At 35.0% G+C, this 19,354-nt stretch overlaps 1 protein-coding gene across 1 annotated transcript in view; it reads left to right on the forward strand.

Moving 5' to 3' along the window:
- Positions 1-19,354, forward strand: part of LOC111865830 (collagen alpha chain CG42342) — a gene marked incomplete at its 3' end in the record, with an annotated part of 284,652 nt that overhangs the window by 222,561 nt on the left and 42,737 nt on the right. Inside the window, 5 exon segments of the mRNA XM_023854166.2 lie at positions 5,389-5,494; positions 6,508-6,605; positions 13,879-14,005; positions 14,311-14,399; positions 19,254-19,343. Coding sequence (XP_023709934.1) covers positions 5,389-5,494; positions 6,508-6,605; positions 13,879-14,005; positions 14,311-14,399; positions 19,254-19,343 — 510 coding nt within the window.

The following is a 19,354-nucleotide window of genomic DNA, read 5'->3' on the forward strand; positions in this document are numbered from 1 at the left end:
CTTTGTCTGCTCTATCTTCATGAGTCGAAGATTAGTGTTGTCTGAACTGTTGCCTTTTCTTGCCTTGTGTATACATGGCAATCTCTTCTTGATTCGGCTGCTCAGAGGTATTTCTTAAGTCACCTATCGCCAGCAGTTTTCCAACTAGTTCATCCACAGTCATTGGCTCTTTGAGGTTAAAAAGGCTCATTAGAAATGGCTCATAACTCGCAGGCAGTCCACCGAGAAGTATCCATATTTTCCAGTCGTCACTTACTTTGACGTCGACATCCTCTAACTGATGTGATAAGTTCAAGACTTTAGTCACATAGTCATCCATCGACAAACACGTTTCTAACTTACAGTTCCAAAGACTCTGTTGTAGCCGTAATTTCCTACCCCAGCCTTTATCTTCGTAGGCTTCTTTCAGCTTCGTCCACGCTTGCTTTCCGGTAGTAGCTGTGCGGACTTTGGCAAAACAAATCGGCTCTAGCAGCATGCAGATGGAAGTACGAGCACGTCGATCCTTATCTGTTGTCACAGTTTCACCTACCTCAGTTCCACTTGTTGTAACTGCACTCCACAGATTCCTGTGTTCTTGATAATTTTGTACTTGAAACTTCCAGTCCTGGTAGTTCACGACTCCCTTCAGCTTTTGGATCCCGGCAAGCAATGCACTTGCTCCTGCTTCGTCATTCGACATCGTTGGCGATGTCCTCACAACACATAGGCAATCAGAAGTACGACCCACCAGCAGATTACAAATCTTTCTATTATACACGCTCACTGTTCAAAACGTCCTGCGCCCATAACCTGATGAAATAATGCCAGGAAAGGTGGATGAATTAAGATACACTGTCCGTGTGTGGAACATAGTGCTTTCATGAGTCTTCCATTTATTAGAGAGCGGAAGCAGATATAAAAAAAAACAATAAGCATAAATGTTGCCAACTTATGATGATGATATGATTACCAATCCAACAGAAAGCTACACGTGTCATCAGCGAGATTATGTTCAATCCAGATAGGCATGTTATATTCATTCATTATGGTTTATATTAACCTTCCTCGAAATATACAAAGGTTGAGTGATAATGTGAAGATTTTTAAATGCACACTGAAAAGTTTCCTCACAACAAATGCTTTTTATTCAATAGATGAATATATTTCTTCTAAGCATGTATAAAATTTAATAACTATATTCCTTGTAATTTTGTTTATGAATGGCAATGTAAATTGTGGTTATTTGGTGCTTTTGGTTGTGTGTGGTTGTTTGCTGTTGACACGATTGTATTTCTGCAATCAAGTCTTATTTTGATGAGTTCAATATCCCATCTGACTCGGACAACGGATCACTGAATTTATGAATTATGTATGTATGTATGTATGTATGTATGTATGTATGTATGTCTTCACTGCCACTGCTTGGTAGCTGCTTCCAATGGTGGATGTTCACCTTCCTCTGGGTTTCTGAACTGTCCCCTGCCTCAGCTACTTTCTTCTAACAGCAGGCGCTCACAGCTACTAAAACCTAGCAGATCTCTGACTGCAACTGACTGGTCCTGTTGTTGTTGTTGTAAACCTTCGTAAGGTCTACATACATGGAATAACATCACCACACAGGCAGGGTGAGGAGCCTACAGCCATGGGGCATACATGATAACTACATCAATATTTCAAGAGCTACATACACACAGACACCCATCCCACTGCGCAAGTAATCCAAACAAAGAAAATCTACACAGTGGTGTTTGAATAAAGAGAGGACAGCCCCCAAGTAAAATATTGAAACATTTTAACTAGATTTTATTGATTTTATTATTAATTTTAATAGAGTCCATTATGTTAAATTAGGACACATCACATTCATATGTAGTAGAAGAAGTGGATATACCATAGAGTGAAAGTTTTTGGAAAAAACACCCGATGATGGCCATATATGGGTGAAAGTGAAAAGGAGAAAGAGAAAACAAATAAGTTTCATTGTGGATGGAGGTATAGCTTGCGAAGAATTATTAGAATGATCAAGTCAAGGATGATGAGATGGGCAGGACATGTAGCACAAAAGATGGCGAAGAGGGATGCATATATGATTTTTGTGAGAAAACCAGAATGAAAGAGACCACTAGAAAGACAAAGACATAGGTGGGTGGATAATATTAAAATGTATCTCAGAGAGATAGGATGGGTTGATACAGACTGATTTGATCTGGCTGAGGGTAGGGACTGGTGGAGGACTCTTGTGAACTTGGTAATGAACCTTCAGGTTTCTTAAAATGTTGGGAAATTCTTGAGTAGCTGTACAACCAGCAGCTTCTCAAGAAGGGCTCATTCCCATGGAGTTAGTTAATTAGTTAAAAATTATGGGCCCTACAATGAAAAGCAAGGCAAGTGTTAAAATTGGGTTCATTTACCAGTGAATCACTAATCAGCAGCTCGTCAAGGAACTTATTAAGGTCAATTAGTGGGGGATGACTAAATTTGAAGGATGATGAATACACTCATTGACATTATCTTGATAATGAAAGAAATTAAGAGGAAAAATTTAGGAAGTACTAATAAGTATCTGTTCATTTATCATTAATTTCAGGTTCTTTGAAGTGGAGAGATCATTTTCATGTAGTTCATCTTGTTACTAATATATGATAAACTATTTCTTGTAATTTATTTCAGTAGACTAATTGCATCTCTGGGCCTAACAAACTGCAGCTTCAGTAAATACTAATTATGTAGGTGCATTATATATGCTTGGTGGTAATACTTCAAGCTCATCTATCATGTAAAAGTCTCAATGAAGGCAGTGCCATATTCCTTGTTCTGCCACTCTTGGTGCTATGATATACCAGTAAGGTATTCTATCTACTTAGAGCTGAGACATACCATACCACAAAGATGCAAAATGTTATGGGTGGATCGGATTGCATAGAGAATGCTAAGAAGATATTTCAACTGAATTTTCGTGTTTTAATGAATTCTGTGGATAGAAGTGATACAATTATAAATTCCATTTTTTATGCACATAAATCATATAAGATCTAAATCAGAATCCAGTCCCTGAAACATTGTGTTTTTAAAAGAAACAGGATGGTTTTTTAAGAACAGACAAGATAATGGATAATGTCCAACAACATATTAATTTGTAACACATAAATCATATTCTTAATTTTACTAATGTAAGATACTTCCAGTTTGTATCTTATTACTTGCTATTACAGTATTTTTAAAAAATGAACCTTGTACAATAAATAAGTCCTTCACAGAAATTCTGAGAGTAGTGTAACTGAGCAAATGATATAGAATAAACATTAAAACACTTTAATTCAGTTTTCAAAATGTGTGGGGAAATGTTGCAGATATAGTATCAGAAATGATACTATGACACATCTCTTATGCAGAGTTCAACATACCGATGTGAGACGAATTCTGGACATCAGCAGAAAGAAGTAAAGAATTCGGCACACAGATGTTCACCATTAGGTGTCATATAGTATTGAGATTACATATGTACCAGCACTCTTCCTTAATACACTGGCTATACAGCAAACCATTTTACATAACTCTTAGTTTACCCTACTTATCACTTGTATGAGAACGCTGGTCACCGTTTCCTCAGTTTGCATATGCATCAAATTATCATGTCCACATATGGAATGATGGAAAATGTTAGTGTGCAGGAATATATGCCAGCTTTTGAGCTCCTTGATTATCGCTATATAACACAGCTGATTTTCTTCCTCCAAGCAGTTCATCAACAAAATTTGAATGCTGTTAGTCTTCCTGGCTACCTCAAACATCACCATATATTCAGACTCTATATTGGACAGTTCTATTGCATGCTGCTCCTCGGATTGCCAAACAACCTCTTAAATTTGAATACAAAACCCAGCATAAGACATGTGGTCCAACTGGTAATATATCCAGTCTGCATCTACATACCCTGAAACATTATGTCTTCTTGAACATTAGACAGCAGTTTATAATTACTTTTCAATGTGTTAACAGGCTTTGTCACTTTCCATTGTTCCTCATTGTACACAGTATCAGATTGATTCATATGAACAGTAGCTTAGTGCGCACTGCTAGATACTTCAAGGATCATACCAAACATCAATAACACATCGAGTTTGCAATGCTTCTCCCTTTAATTCTCTGTTATCTTCTTCTGTAGCTTCTGATTAGAGTTCCCATGGACTTCACTTGTAATATGCCCAAATAATTGTGTGATTTCCTCCATGCAAATCACTTTATTCTATCTGTCTCTTTGAAACTTAAGCCACATCACTGCTTTGCTTCTCTGACATCCTTTTTCTTATCAGATTATCCTTGAGGTCCTGTTTCTCTCTTTTGTTATTGGAGAAAATGAGAAAATCGTCCACATACATTCATAATCTGACTTCTGAGTTTGGCCTCAATTAACACTGTGCCTTGTATCTTATCTTTCATTCTTGATGATTGTTTAAGCCTGTAGATTGTGTTCTTCTGCTTCTTTGACAAATTTGTGTTGTTGCATTTAAGTTTATTCTTTCTTTTTCTTGTAAATCTCAATTTAAAAAGCAGCAATCTCGTCTCCATTATTTTTATTATCAACTCATATGACTTAAGTAGGTAGTTCAATACCACCCTACGATGTTCATTGTTTTGTCCAGTTGTGAGTGACACTTGTTTTGATAGGACCATGTGCCTGTGCACACCTTAACCTCATTAACTTCACTTCATTGTCTGAACAGAATATGGAGAGAATTTCACACAAAACAGTATTCTGAATATGTTGATGTCCTTATTTCTGCATTCTGGGCTCATAACATGTTGCAGATGTAGTATCAGAAGTGACAGTTTGACAAAGTATTACTGACTTTAATATACTTAAGCAGTTTTACTTGGTTCATCTTGGTCCGTCACACTTGTAACAGTATAAAAGATCATTATTGCCATCCAGTGTGATTGACAAATTTTTTTTTTTAATTTTCCATCCTTTACATGTTTCGGTCAGAGCATCAATCTTCAGCAGGACGTTATCAATATAAATAAGTAAACTTAGTGTTTCTATAGAATTAGCAAAGTTAATTATTTAACCATTATATAGCATCGTATATGATACTCCTGTTTGCCTAGTTTCTAGTTAATGTGTCCACTGTTTGATTATTTTATAGTACTTAACTCAGTGAACCAAACATGTACTTGCATGGACATTGCAGACTTTGATTGCTGTGCTTCATACATAGAAACATTGTGCTTTCTTCTCCAGAGAATAAAGGGGAACCAAGTTTCCTCTTAGTGTAAATACTCATCACCAACATGTCTTTTGTCACAAGATGAATGTGAATAATAGTACTCCATTGGGTGAATTATTTGCAGACATGTATCATAATTGTACCTTTTCTTTTCATTATGCTGTAATAACTTTTATAGGGGGAGAAAGGTGATAAGGGAGAACGTGGCCTGACAACAACTCTAAATGGTGATCAGTTTCCAACAGGAATCATTGAAGGGCCTCCAGGTCCCCCTGGACCAGCAGGTAAGTAAAAGTACCAGGTTCAGTAATGGGAGAATAGAAGTTGTGCTCCTATGTATGCACCTGGTGGACGATACTATTTGACTGTAACAGAAATGTTTTGATTTTTTGCGTGAATACATTCATTCCCAGAATGCTTCATAGCTATTTCATTTAAAAAAATTGCTATGTTGTATTATTATTATTATTATTATTTACTGTCAATAAGCACTGTAGTAAGATCATATGCTGTTGATAACTGTTTCATTTAAAACAAATGCTAAATGTTAAGATTAATTGCTGTCAGTTCTTGAAGAAATGAGAGTCAGTGTTTCTCAACAGTAGTTTGAAGGAGAATGTGATGCAACTGTCTGCAGTGAAAGGACTTAATATCATTCATAACGTTTCAGATATCTTCTTTGACTTTCTGAGTAAGACAAATTATTTGTACTATTTATGTTTTAATTAACACTTTATATGAAGCAGTATTTTCGTTGAAAAGTACATTTTTTTAATGTAATAAAGCCTTTTTATACAGAATGTTTGATATTGAACAAAATTACTAATTAATCATTTTAAAATTGCTATTGTACAACAACTTAGGATTGCTAAAACTACCAGAATGCTGAGAAGCACTGATTTTAGAAAAGTAATGACTCAATAGCAACATAAATTAAGTTTTTTTTATAACTATGGAAGTGAATCCCAGTACAATTTAAATTTAATTGCGTTTTTAAATATGCCTGTACAATAAATTTGAAATAAAATTCTATCTCTGGCCAAAACATTCATTAAGCACCCTTATATTTCCGATCCACATCGTCAGATACGTGCCTTTTAAATAGCAGTGAGGCCCTTGAATATATATATATATCTCATAGAACTGTCAGTATACAGTGCGTGTCACATTATCTAGCTTCTGCAGTTTATATCCAAGTTTATGCAATAAGTGTAGGGAACAAAACTGCATAGCAGTAGCACACCATTAGGAAAGGTGGGTTCCATTGACAAAGCGTTATGTGATATTGTTTCAAAAGGACCAGAAGGCCAGAGAGGTGAGAAGGGAGAGATGGGTCCCACTGGACCACCAGGAATGCCTGGAGACAAGGGGCCAAGAGGCAAACGGGGCAAGAGGGTAAGCATACGTTTGAGGAAAGGGCATCAGTTCACTTTGGCTCGCTGGTTCAGTTCATGTGGAAATTATGTGACTTTAAACATGGAATAGAAAGCATTCAGGACAATAAAATCAGTAACAGGCACATGTGTCCAATTTGAGTTATTCTGTCAGTAGTAGGTAGGTAAACTAAACTTAAAGAAATAGAAAAAAAATAAGGCAGCTACAAAATATGTATGTCACACCAGGCATCTGATATATTGATATGTGTCTGGCTTCCCCAGTACAGATGAAATTGTGATCTCAGTGACATGATCGTCAAGCACCTGAAATGAATTTGTCCATCATCTCCTTATGGCATCATTCAGTCATCTAATGCACTAAGAACAAATCCACCTAATTTTGAATACCTACTTTGTCCTACAATTAAATGGGGCGAAATACTTAGTTGTCTCCTTTCTCTTATCCTTCAGCTGGATGGGCAAATTTATGCTACAAAATTGTATGTGAAAGTAATGTCCTAATTTCTGAACTACTGTCAGTTTTTTACTTATAAACAACAGTAATTTAAAGCAGAATATGTACGTGTCCTTCAATAAACAGGAACTGGATTAACACAGAACAATAAGCTAGGTGGCAGCATTAATCTGAACACAGTTTCCTGTTCTGATCACAAGCGAATTATTCTGATTTACTCATGCATTGCAATTAATTACTGTTTACAGTAACAGTAGGTCTGTCATCACTACACAAGTGAATAACATTTTACACACACCTTTGTTCTTCTTATTTCTTAATTATGAGTTATTTAATAACACTCAGTAGCTCAGGTACAGTGCCAAATAGTAAGAGTTATTTTGATTATTGTATAATGAAAAGATTGATATTAAGTGAAACTGAAGCACATGGTAGCGTAGTTGGTTGAGGCACTATGCTACAAGATGAAAGGTTACAGGTTCCATCCCCAATGAGATCATTGGATATTTTCAATTTGCCTAATCCTTCCAGCTACACTATGGCCCTGGGGTCGACACAGCCTGTACTAGAAATGAGTACCAGGAATCTTCCTTGGGTTAAAGGACTGCTGGTACATAAGGCTGAAAACCCTACCACCATCTGTGAGCCAATAGTCTAGAAAATATGGGAGCCTCGACATAACGCAACCATATGGGCCTCCATGGCCTGTTACACGAATAACTTTACCTTTTTTTTTTTTTTTACGATCAAGTGAAACCAGTAACTCAATCAGTTTCGTATATTAATCACACAGTAGGTTTCAATCTCTTTTGTCCATCATCAGATGGGTAAGAAGAACACAGTAAATATATGGCATTTTATACTAAATTATATGATAAAAATGGATCTATTTTTCAACATCATAAAATTAAATTTTATATATGTTAGTGATTGAATATGTGAACATATATTTGCAATGATAGCAAATTATTAAAAATTATAAAATGTGTACATAATAAAATGTATGTATATATAAAAAGCAGCCTAGATGGTGGTTATAGTGTGCTATGTTTGTTTATGTTTTCTTTTAAAGGGGTACTATGTGATTGGAATTTTTAGTCTGAATTATGTGTATAATGGCTATAATTGGTATGCTGTTGGACATATTTGTATATCTTCAGTGTTCTTCTAATTCCCTGTCTGTGTTATACCTATAATGTAAAAGCATAATTACAAGTTATTTTTATTTGTTATGTATACTAAGGTATAGTCATAATTTTTTATACTTACATTTTGTGATGTAGCGGGGAATACTGGGTGTATTGTGCTGCGCAGTTAATCAGTCTGAAAATAATGCTTTGAAGTAATGTTCACTTGTGTTGCAGATTTTTCTGTCTGTTGGTTGAATACTGTATTTTGCTGCATGTAGTCTAGTTGTGGTTTTAGGTTTATTTATGTGGTGGTATTTCTTGTGACTGAAAATTTGGAGTTCTTTGTACTTTTGATTCTTATCTTATTGTTAGGTGTTCTATATTGTTTGTGTAGTTACCAGTTCAAGGAACACCAGCACAGTAAAAAGCAATTAACACCAAAAACCTTCAATAAAATGTTGTTTATTTACTGTGTTTTTCTTACACACCTGATGATGGACTAAAGGGACAGAAACATTTAGTATGCTTAATATAATAAAGTGATGAAGTTATTGGTTTCACTTAATATCAATCTTTTTATTATACAATAATTGTGCCTATAATATTTAAATGGCCTCTTACAATATCATGACATATTTTAAGCATGGACTGCAAAATGTTTTCAAGTTCTTAGATATTTTACTGAAATTCAGATGAGTATAATAATTAATAAATATTTACTATGGCCCTTAGATCCTTCTTTGTGTAACTCATCTATTAAGTAGATTGAAATAACTCCAGGTTAGGAAAACTAAAATATCTCAAATGCCATGTAGGCAATGATATTTCAGAGTTGCAGTTGAACTTAATTTAAGCTGATCCTTTCCATCAGCACGGTTTCATATTCATTATTTGTGTCAACACCTAGAGGTACTGAATAATAAATTCACAGAAAATTGAACATAATTCTGGGAGTTTGAAATTCTTATTGTGTATTGAGCAGTTAATACCTGTGTTCACAATTTACTTATGAAATTATGTTCTTATTTTCAACAGACATTATGATTTATCCCTCTGCATAGTTTATACCTCTCCTAACTTTAGACAAGAAATTTTTGAAGAAAATTAAATTACAGCTTTTTTACCCATGATAATATTTTGCCCAATACATATTTCTTGTGTAAAAGGCAATTAAAGGTAAATGCAGGATGACATCATTGTATGGTTATTTTTAATCACTTTTCTGCAAGAAAAATGTGGTGGTCAAAATATTGTCAAAGGATGTTTTCATCTCTGTGTCAGTCGGTGAATCGTGTGGTGAAATCTGTAGGCACAAATAACCATACAATGATGCCACATTGTGTTTCCCATGAAAATTGTATATCAGTCAAAATTTTATCAAGGAATATTCTCATCTCAATATTTATCAGGGAATCATGGTGTAGTCCATTGGCATGAATATCCAGTCCAACATCACACTCAACTTCTCAACTTCATTTGTATTTTCTACTGAAATTGTGCATTGACGAAAGTTATGTCAAAATGATATTTTGTCAGTGTTCATAAGGGAATCACACATGCATGAACATCCATACCATGTTGCCACATCATTCTTCATATGAAAATTATGCTTTGGTTGAAATTTTATCAAGAAGAATTTAAGTCTGAATACTCATCATGGAATCACTCGGTAGAGTCAGTATGCACAAATATATATACTGTGTTGCCACATCACATTAAACTGTAATTGCCTCAATCTGAAAAGTAGTTTGCAAAAATTTTTTACACCATAACTTTCAAGCATGTTACTTGTGTAAATTACTCAAGTAAATAAGGTATAATTTGCCTTAAAACTTCAAAACACACACACACATATATATATATAAATCGTCACATGCTTGAATCCATTTCTGAAAATTACTAATTTAAAATTAATTTTCCCTCCTACAACAAAACTTAACTTTAATTTTAAAATATTCTAAATTGAATTAAATCATATCATGATTTCATAAATAAAACACATTGTGCAATGTGTTGTGTGATTCAGTTTTGGTCCGTTCTGTAGTGTCATCTTCTCCCCTTCTGATTCATATATTTAACAATGTAACAAAATGTTGGCAGGGAGAAGAATTTCAAATCTTATTGGATTAGAGAAAATATATTAGTATGAGGGCTAGAAATTACAAATAAAATTAATTTAAATAATTTTACATATGTCATATTAGAAGGATTTTAGCCTGAACAGAGTATTTGTCCTAGCTTGTATCATGGAAAGGGTGGCAAACCACTTCATTTTAGCCTGAACAAAGAATTTGTCCTAGCTTGTATCATGGAAAGGGGGGCAAACCACCTCATTTTAGCCCGAACAAAGAATTTGTCCTAGCTTGTATCATGGAAAGGGGGTAGACCACCTCATAGGGTCAGGTTATTGCTTATTTCATAATTGAATGTTCTGACAGTCTGGAGCAAATGTTGATAAAACTTTTCAATGATTTATAATGAAGTAAGAAAAAACATCAAGTATAGTATGTAGTTAATATTTTATCCAGCAAGTGCAGTTTATATCTACTACATGTTGGATTTAATGGTTTTTGTTACTTCATTATAAATATGAAGTATAATGGCTGAATAATGTTCCAAATTAAGTGCCATTAAATCCAAGTGAAAGACCAGTTATGGTTTATGGTAGTAAAACAGTTCTTGAATTATATTAAGTAAATATATAAATTATATTTTACATTAGAAAGTGAAGAACCTTGAAGGGTATTTGGTATAAAATAAGAGAACAAAAGTTGTGGCAAAATAGGAGAAGCCAGGGTATTTATAATCAATCATAAGTTTTCAAAGGATACCAATATGAAAATGTAAATGATATATTGTCGCCTATGCTGCTGACTAAAAAAGTAAAACAGTGCAATAAAGATCAGTACACTATTAATGTGAAAGAAATTTAGAAATGTCAATTCTACATTTAATCTTCTCTGAGAGTCTTCAGCATAGATAAACTTTGCTAACATCAACAACTCTGTGTAGTCCCTTGCCAAATGTTACTCACATGATAACCCATATGGGATATAAACACTGGACTTCATGGGATGAAGATTCTTTTCTTTTAGCCCCTTTTGTTACTTCATATTAAGCAATCTTCAGTTGTATTTGAACATAGAAAATTAGTTTGAATTCATGCGTGTCTTCCATCAGACTACTATTTTCCAACACCACCAGTACTATTACTATTACTACAACTACTACTGTTATTATTAGTAGTAATGGTGGTAGTAATAGTGGTGGTGGTAACAGTGACAGTAGTAGTAGTAGTAGTAGAGTAGTAGTATCAGTAATTGCAGCAACAGTAGTAGTATTATTACCACTTCACACTGCAATGCCAGCAACCTTATGGTAATTATTTCAGATAGCTTTCTTCAGTGTTTGGGTGAGTGATGTGTGTTTAGTGTATGCATGTCACACCTGAATATGTACTTGTGGTATGTTTGTCATGATATCCAAAGACTATCTCTGTTCTGTACTTTTTTTGATCTCTGAGTCCATAATCTCTTTTCAAATCTGCATGTGAGAAGCTTCAGAATTTTTTAATTTTAACATAATATTGTATTATCTGTTTCTGGAAAAGATGGAAGTCTTGGATAAGTCTTTATTTTGTAGAATAATCTTGATTTGCATAAAAATGGAAGTATCAGTAACAGCACAGTGGTTAGGGGCAGCAAAACCTGGCCTTACACTTTCTGCACATATGGTGTCACATCAGATACCTAGTGAAGTAGAAGTAATTAATATTTTGTGTGTTGAAATTATTAATTGAATTTAATGCAGTTGTTTCTTCTTTCATGTTTTGAAATTGAGTTCAATTAAATAATTCAATAGTTGTTTTGAAATGTTGTGTAGCAAAAGAGAAAACAATAGTAACAGTTTTCATTCATTATTTAGCAAAATAAAGCACATAAATAGGAAAATATGGTAACTTCATTTATCTGCAGATATTCATGATGGGAATTAAATAAATATAAATGGGCCTATACCATCTTTTTATGTTGTTCTTTCTTTCCATATATGCCGCATGGGGCAGCATGTGCATTTCTATTTCTGCAATGAATCACTTTTATTCCCTTGGGGTACCACTGGACCTTGATTTACTACCAAAATATTAATGTAAATATAGCTTTACTACTTAAGAGTCTTCCTCTTCATCTTTAAGGAAGGTCTTCATTCAAGCGAAAGGCAATTGGAAGTGGCTGCAGTCACCATACAAAAGAGCCATAACCACACATAGTTTCCCAGTGTTGAATAAAATATTGTTATGCAGACAGAACAATGTTACGTCTTATTTGACAGTCTCATACCAGTGACTATGAAGATTACTGTCTTCTACCAGACTGCATGGTAATTCATTAGAGAAGATAGTACTCTTTAAAATTACATATGATGGAAGTTTACTGGAATTTATAGTCATCTGTTTGATATTGAAATTTGTTGAGATGGATTAGGCTACAGTTCTGTACAACCCAATGTAGATGGTGTACTGATTCAGGATACAGAAGAATTAAATTGAACATACAAAGTTGAAAATAATTTTTTCTAATACTTCCTTTAATTCTCATTAGATCTTCCAGTATACTCCTGGTATAAATTCATAAATCTTTTAATTGAGATTGTCCCCTAGTTGTTCTTTTGCAGAGCATCTTAGTGTGGAAGCATCACATGCACTAGTTTCATTTACTAGCTTCCATTCCCAGAGGGAGCTTATTCAAGAAGTTAGACACTTTGCGTGAAATTAAGAGACATGCTGTAATAAAGTATCTTTCATAAAGCAGAGTGTCATTGAATATGTTTATTTGTTCCAAGAATGGTCAGTGTTTACCACAAAGAGTAATATGTACTGTAATTAAAATAATTTTCACATATCCATAAATACAAAACAATGGTGGTGGCAGCAAGTAGCAATTTGTTTTGCTTTTGATATTTTTTATTTGTACATTGTAGATGAATGTTTAGTAAAGTTATGTGACTGTTCGTTAGAACTAACATCTATGGTTCACATTCTGTAGCTTCTAGTGAACATTCTTAGCTTTAATGCAAATGACCTACAGTACAGTTCTGTGATATTGATAATTGTGTCAAGTATTTAATTTTGCTTTGTTGTTTTGTACATTGCTCCACAGTGCTTTTACTAATTTTAATTTGTTTATTTCTCATTTCCACACTAACCACTTAGTTACTAGTTTTAGTTTATTAACCAGGCCTACAAAATGCAAACCATCCTTTAAATGTGATGTGCATCTGTGATTTGTGTCATTGACCCCAGCATCTGGCCACTGGCTGAAACACATCATGTAAGTATGTGCAGACTCCTTGTTCTAACTTCACTGTTTTATTTTAGACCCTTCTTTTTTATTGCCCTTGAGTATATTTTGCCTGGTACCCTTATATTTCTTCATTCCAGAACCTTATTATATACTGGCAATTTAATTTCTGTTTGCTCTCATTCTCAGCAGTGGCTAATAAAACATCAATAGTCTAAAAATTCCATTTGCTTAATAAAATGTATTGTGTATGAACATAATAGTTGCTGTGATTAATATATATTATAATAAAAAATGGGGAATATTTAGATAAAAGCATTAGTTGCATATACTTAACACTTTGAAAACAGGATTGAATAAATATAACTGTTGTTTTCATCTAAATCTTAGGGTCGAAAAGGTCTGTCTGGCGAAGCTGTAGAGCGAGGTTTACCAGGGCTTCCGGGCCCCAAAGGGGAGATCGGGGACCCGGGGCCCAAGGGTGAAAAGGGAGAGAAGGGTGACTTGGGAGTTGCAGGTACGGATCTCAAATTATTTCTTTTTAAACCCCAAAGTTTAACATAAACTTTAAACATGTTAAACATGGTAATTCACTTCCATAGTTCCTACAGATTTCTGAGAAAAATCCACCATAAAAATAAAAGTAAATGCTGCTTTTTTTTTTTTTAATTTCCTGAAGTCAAATATTAGTCATTAATTGCAGAATTGAGTACACACTGAACTTAAATGTTCATTGAATATGTGTTTGTATCTTTTAACTGAGTATTATTGTATAGTATTTAATTGCACCAGAGAGTAAAATTACTAATTTTATATTTGTAGGAGCAAAGGGTGATCCTGGACCAAGAGGACCACCTGGAGAAGATGGTCAGAATGGAGAAGGAGGTCCACAAGGGCCCCCAGGAATGCCAGTGAGTTCTAACATTGTGTCATGTGAAGGAAACTCGTTCAGGAGAAGACTATTTGCAAATTATATTCTTGCAATGGAAATTACAGAAATAAATATTTTAAGGGATATAGACTAGTAGTGGTTTCCCTGTCTTTCATTTGGTCCCTATTTTGATATCATTCTTCTACTTAACACTCTGATTGAAGTCTTCACAAGAAAGTTTACATCAAAGGGTAATGAACAGTATGGTATAAAAATAAGAAACCAAATCATTTAGGCATAATAAAATTATAATTTTATTAAGTTTTATAATTAAAATTATTATTTATATTGTAGATGTCAAAGCCAACAATATTAAATTATTAATTCATTTTATAGGGGATAAAGTGTTTTTTAAGCTTCCATTTTATTCTGGGGTCTGGGAGACTGAGGAGGACCCCTCCCACAGCCACACTTTTTCTTATTTGTTAAAGAAGCAATGAGATGTACCTCTAAACTCATAGTTGCATGTTGATTTTTTCATTGACAGTACAAGTAAGTTAAACAGGACTAAAATTGAAGTTTTGGCAGAATACAGTTTAATAACCCATACATACATCAGCGTTTCAGAGTATTCATAAGTGTGTCATTGGCACTGAATATAAAACTTGTCAAACAGCAGTCACAAGACAATCGGAAATAAAATCACAGGGACATCAATTCGTCCATAGTTAAAATCTAAACTGAATACCTCAGTTAAATAAATACAATGTTACACATACAATTACACCAACAAGATAATTAGCAATACATAATAATTCTTCCTACTCATCCATGTGAAGCATGAAGTTTTGAAATAAAGTGCAGGAAAAATAATGCAGTTTTCTGAGTTTCATTAAGGAGTAGATCAGGTTACAGAATAAAAAATTAAGCTGATGTGCAAAGAAAAGTTCTCCTAGTGAGCTGTATAAATCCACCTGAACTTCACATAGCAAAAGCTTAATAATCACCATGTTCAAGGACTAGGCTTTTTAGCCTGTTCTTATTCCTAATGAAATTCTGAAGATTCAAAATCATCATTACATTTTAACATTAAAAAATTAAGTATAAGAATGTAAAATTAAATTCCTGTACCATATCTAAAGATCTAAGGATTAAAATATACAAATCTATAATTTTGCCCATTATATTGTACAGGGTGACTCCTGGGAATAGGAAGTTTTTTTCAAATTAACAGTACTCAGCCCATTTTCAACTTAAAGTGTATTTATTGACAGAAAATTACAGGTCAAGATTTGCCATTTTATATACCTAGTTTAGTTGTGAAAAATAACGTCCTGCAGATGACGCCCGTCGTCCTGAATTCAATTTTCCACCCTCTGCTTGAAGTCGTTAAAAACTCGGCCCAACATCTCTCGATGAATCAACTGCACTTATCCACGAATGACATCCTTCAACTCGGTTAAAGAGCAGGGCTTATGGATGTAGACAAGGCTTTTGAGGTACCTCAACAGGAAAAAATCGCAAGCCTATAAATCAGGAGACCTGTGGGGCCAAGGCACATCACCAAAAGGGGAAATGACACGCCCAGCAAACATGTTCCGAAGAATGTTCATTGTTTCTTTTGCAGTGTGTGCAGTGGCTCCATCCTGCTGAAACCAAATGTTTCTCATGTTTACTCATCTCCGCAGTCCTGGTTGAAAGAAGTTACAGACCATATCAATGTAACGAGCTGCGGTAACTGTGACCGTGACTCCATTTTCTTAAAAAGAAATACGGCCCTATAACGCCAAAAGAGGAAACCGCACACCATACTGTGGCACACTGTGAGTGGAGAGGTCGTTGATGAATGTGACGTGGGTTTTCAGAAGCCCAGTAACGAAGGTTCTGCTTGTTTACAGTGCCATTCAAATGAAAATGAGCTTCGTCACTCATCACCAGTGTATTTTCATCCTCTTCAAAAATCAACTGCAAACGTACAGCAAAATCCTCACATCGAGCACAGTCTCTCACTTTCAGCTGTTGAACGCTCTGCATATTGTAAGGATGGAATCATAAATCGTTCTGTAAAATTCTCCTTACCACTTCACGATGAATACATAACTTGGTGGCATGCCTTTGAGCTGCAACCCATCACAGAATCGTGTTCCGACTGGGAATGGCCCCATGTTGACCAACATTAAACTCTTGCTGAAAGAACCGTTGCACAACTGTGACAGACTCACCATTTCGTACGAATGCGTCATACACGAACACGCGGTGTTGCAATGTCCATTGCTCCATTGTAACTAAAATGACATTCGGTTAGAAGGTGAATGACCCCACTCTCCCTCACGTCATCTCTGACCAAATACTACCTGTTTCAAAAACGTCCCACTCCCGGGAGGAGGACGGGCGTCATCTGCAGTACATGATTTTTCACAACTACACTAGATACATAAAATGGCAAATCCTGACCTGTAATTTTCTGTCAATAAATTCGCTTTAAGTTGAAAATGGGTTGAGTACTGTTCATTTGAAAAACGTCCTATTCCTGGGAGTGTAAAGTTTGAGCACTCACATTGACGAAAGATCAAAGGTGTTATGCAATGAAGAGCTGTATAAATTGTACTTTTAACCAAACATTATTAGGATGATAAAATCAAGGAAGTTAAGGTGGTTGGTGCATTCAAATTTCTAGTCAGAAAATGTGCCATGAGAGAACAATATTGTAGCTGAGACATAAATGGGAGGATAACATTAATGGATTTATTTGGTATGAGGGTGTGGAGTGAGTGATGCTACTATGAGGAATAGGGTGAGGGATGGTTCAGTTACCTTACCCAGTTCTCCTACAGGTCTCACTCAGTTCCATTGGATCTTGCAATGTAGTGAAACCCCCATTTAAGGTTTCTTTTGGGAACAGGGGATTTGAACACTAAACTGAAGAAAATAGGCAATTTCACACTGAGATTAATGACTTGGGATCATCAAGATTGAACATTAAATGAAGGAAAACCTTAAATTGATAAATTGAGAGATATTAAATGGGGTTCCACTGTATCCTGTTTTAACCTTACCTACCTGCTATACAGAGTTGCCAGGGTGAACATGACTTGCCCTGAAGTCATATCATAGGTTTCATATAGGTCTGCAGTGCTATTGAATTCACCCACACAAAATCACTGCTAGGAAACTTATATGACATAAATGTGGTTTAATCTCAGGGGTACAAACCTTAGCTAATTTGAGGGAAAAGTTTATTGATGAGTAACCAGAGGGAGTGCTTACAATGAATCCATGTTACTGTTCCTGTCATAATCTTTTGTCATTCCTGACTGACTATACTAGAAAGGTATCCTGCCTGAACCAATATTTACTTCCATGTACAAGGTGCAATAAATGTAGTTTCCAGACTGAAATTATTTCTCAGTAACATCAACACTTAACTTCTAACCTATATTGTCCCCTTCAAAGTAGTCTTCTTTGGATTATGTACTGTAAGCCCAGCAATTACACCGCTGTGCAAAGCACTTCCTGAAGCCAGTTGTTTGAAACTCTGCAAGTACATCCCAAAATCTTGCTTGAATCTTGGCAACATTATTAAATCTCCTTCCCTTTAATATCATCTTCAGTTTCTGGGAAAGAGAGAAGTCACACTGTGCTAAATCTGGTGAGTAGTGAGGGTGTGGAATGATAGTAATGTTGCTCTTAGGCGAAAATCCATACACAGATGAATCAGAGCAGATAGGCACACTGTCATGGTGGAGAGACCAATCCCTGGAATTCCACTTTGCATGTCAATTTCAGCACACTTTCCCACAGATGCTGTAAGATGTCAGTGTAGTAATGTTGGTTTGCAGTTTGTATGGAACAAATTCACAAAGCACATCTACTTGAATGTCAAAAAAGGACAAAAACAGTGAGTAAACTGACATGGAACAGCATATACTTGTAACAATAAATTACTCAACAATTGCACATCCTACAACCTTACTCCAAGCAAGCAATGACTCAGCAAACTGTACACTATCTACAACAGCAACAGAAATTTGTATTAGCAGCACTAGTCTTATCTCACCATCAGTCAGGTAATTGGTTCCACCTTGTATATTCTTTGCATCCAGCCCTTTATCATGTCAAACCACCTTTGAAATTCTTAAACATCAATTTATGCCTAATTCATCTCTTATCTTTTCACTCAGGTTTTGTCTTTTTCTTATAATTAAAATTTATATCCATCCCTTATATTTTATTTTACCTCTCTGACTGTCTTCGTTTCTATATTATGTGTTAATATTTGTTTGTTTTTTTTTGTGTGTGTAATTTACATTATTCCTTCTGCCTCTTTACCCCTTCATCCCTTTCACAGTGTAACAAAAAATTTAACTTCACGTCTGTTGTAGTTATTCCTGAAACTCAGTTTCAGTTTTATTCCAAATATATGAGATTGTATTCACTTACTGCTTCTTTGTCAGTAATTTTTGTCAATTTTTGTCAGTTCCTTGCAGTCTTCATCACTTCCATTTATTTTAGATTAGTAAGCAATCCACATGTTTTAATCAACATGTTTCATTTGTTCATCTCTTTTCAGCATTTTCAATGTTCAAAATTTTTGTCTTCTGCTTTGTGATGCAGTGTAGCTGGTACATGTTCCCTGACCTTCCTCTGAAATGTGAATAAAATCTACCAGGCCACATGGTGTTACATCCCGAAAGACAACAGTCTTCATAGGCACTGTTCTGAGGACCTCTATTCTTTAAGTCTGTTCACTGCACAAGGATGCTGGCTTTAGAAACTAATTTCAGAATGCAGTGAAGTATAGAAAGGTTTATAAATTTGAAACTCAGCCAAAAACTGCATTCATTTTTCTACAGTATGTGTTTTAGAAATTGAAAAGGTTTTTTTATTTCATCAGGGCCAGGCCGGACCCAAAGGAGAGAAAGGAGATTATGGAGACATTGGACCTCCAGGGCTCATGGGTCCTCCTGGATTGCCCGGTCCACCTGTAAGTTACGA

Source organism: Cryptotermes secundus, unplaced genomic scaffold, assembly GCF_002891405.2.
Source record: "Cryptotermes secundus unplaced genomic scaffold, Csec_1.0 scaffold1057, whole genome shotgun sequence".
NCBI classification, from domain to species: domain Eukaryota; kingdom Metazoa; phylum Arthropoda; class Insecta; order Blattodea; family Kalotermitidae; genus Cryptotermes; species Cryptotermes secundus.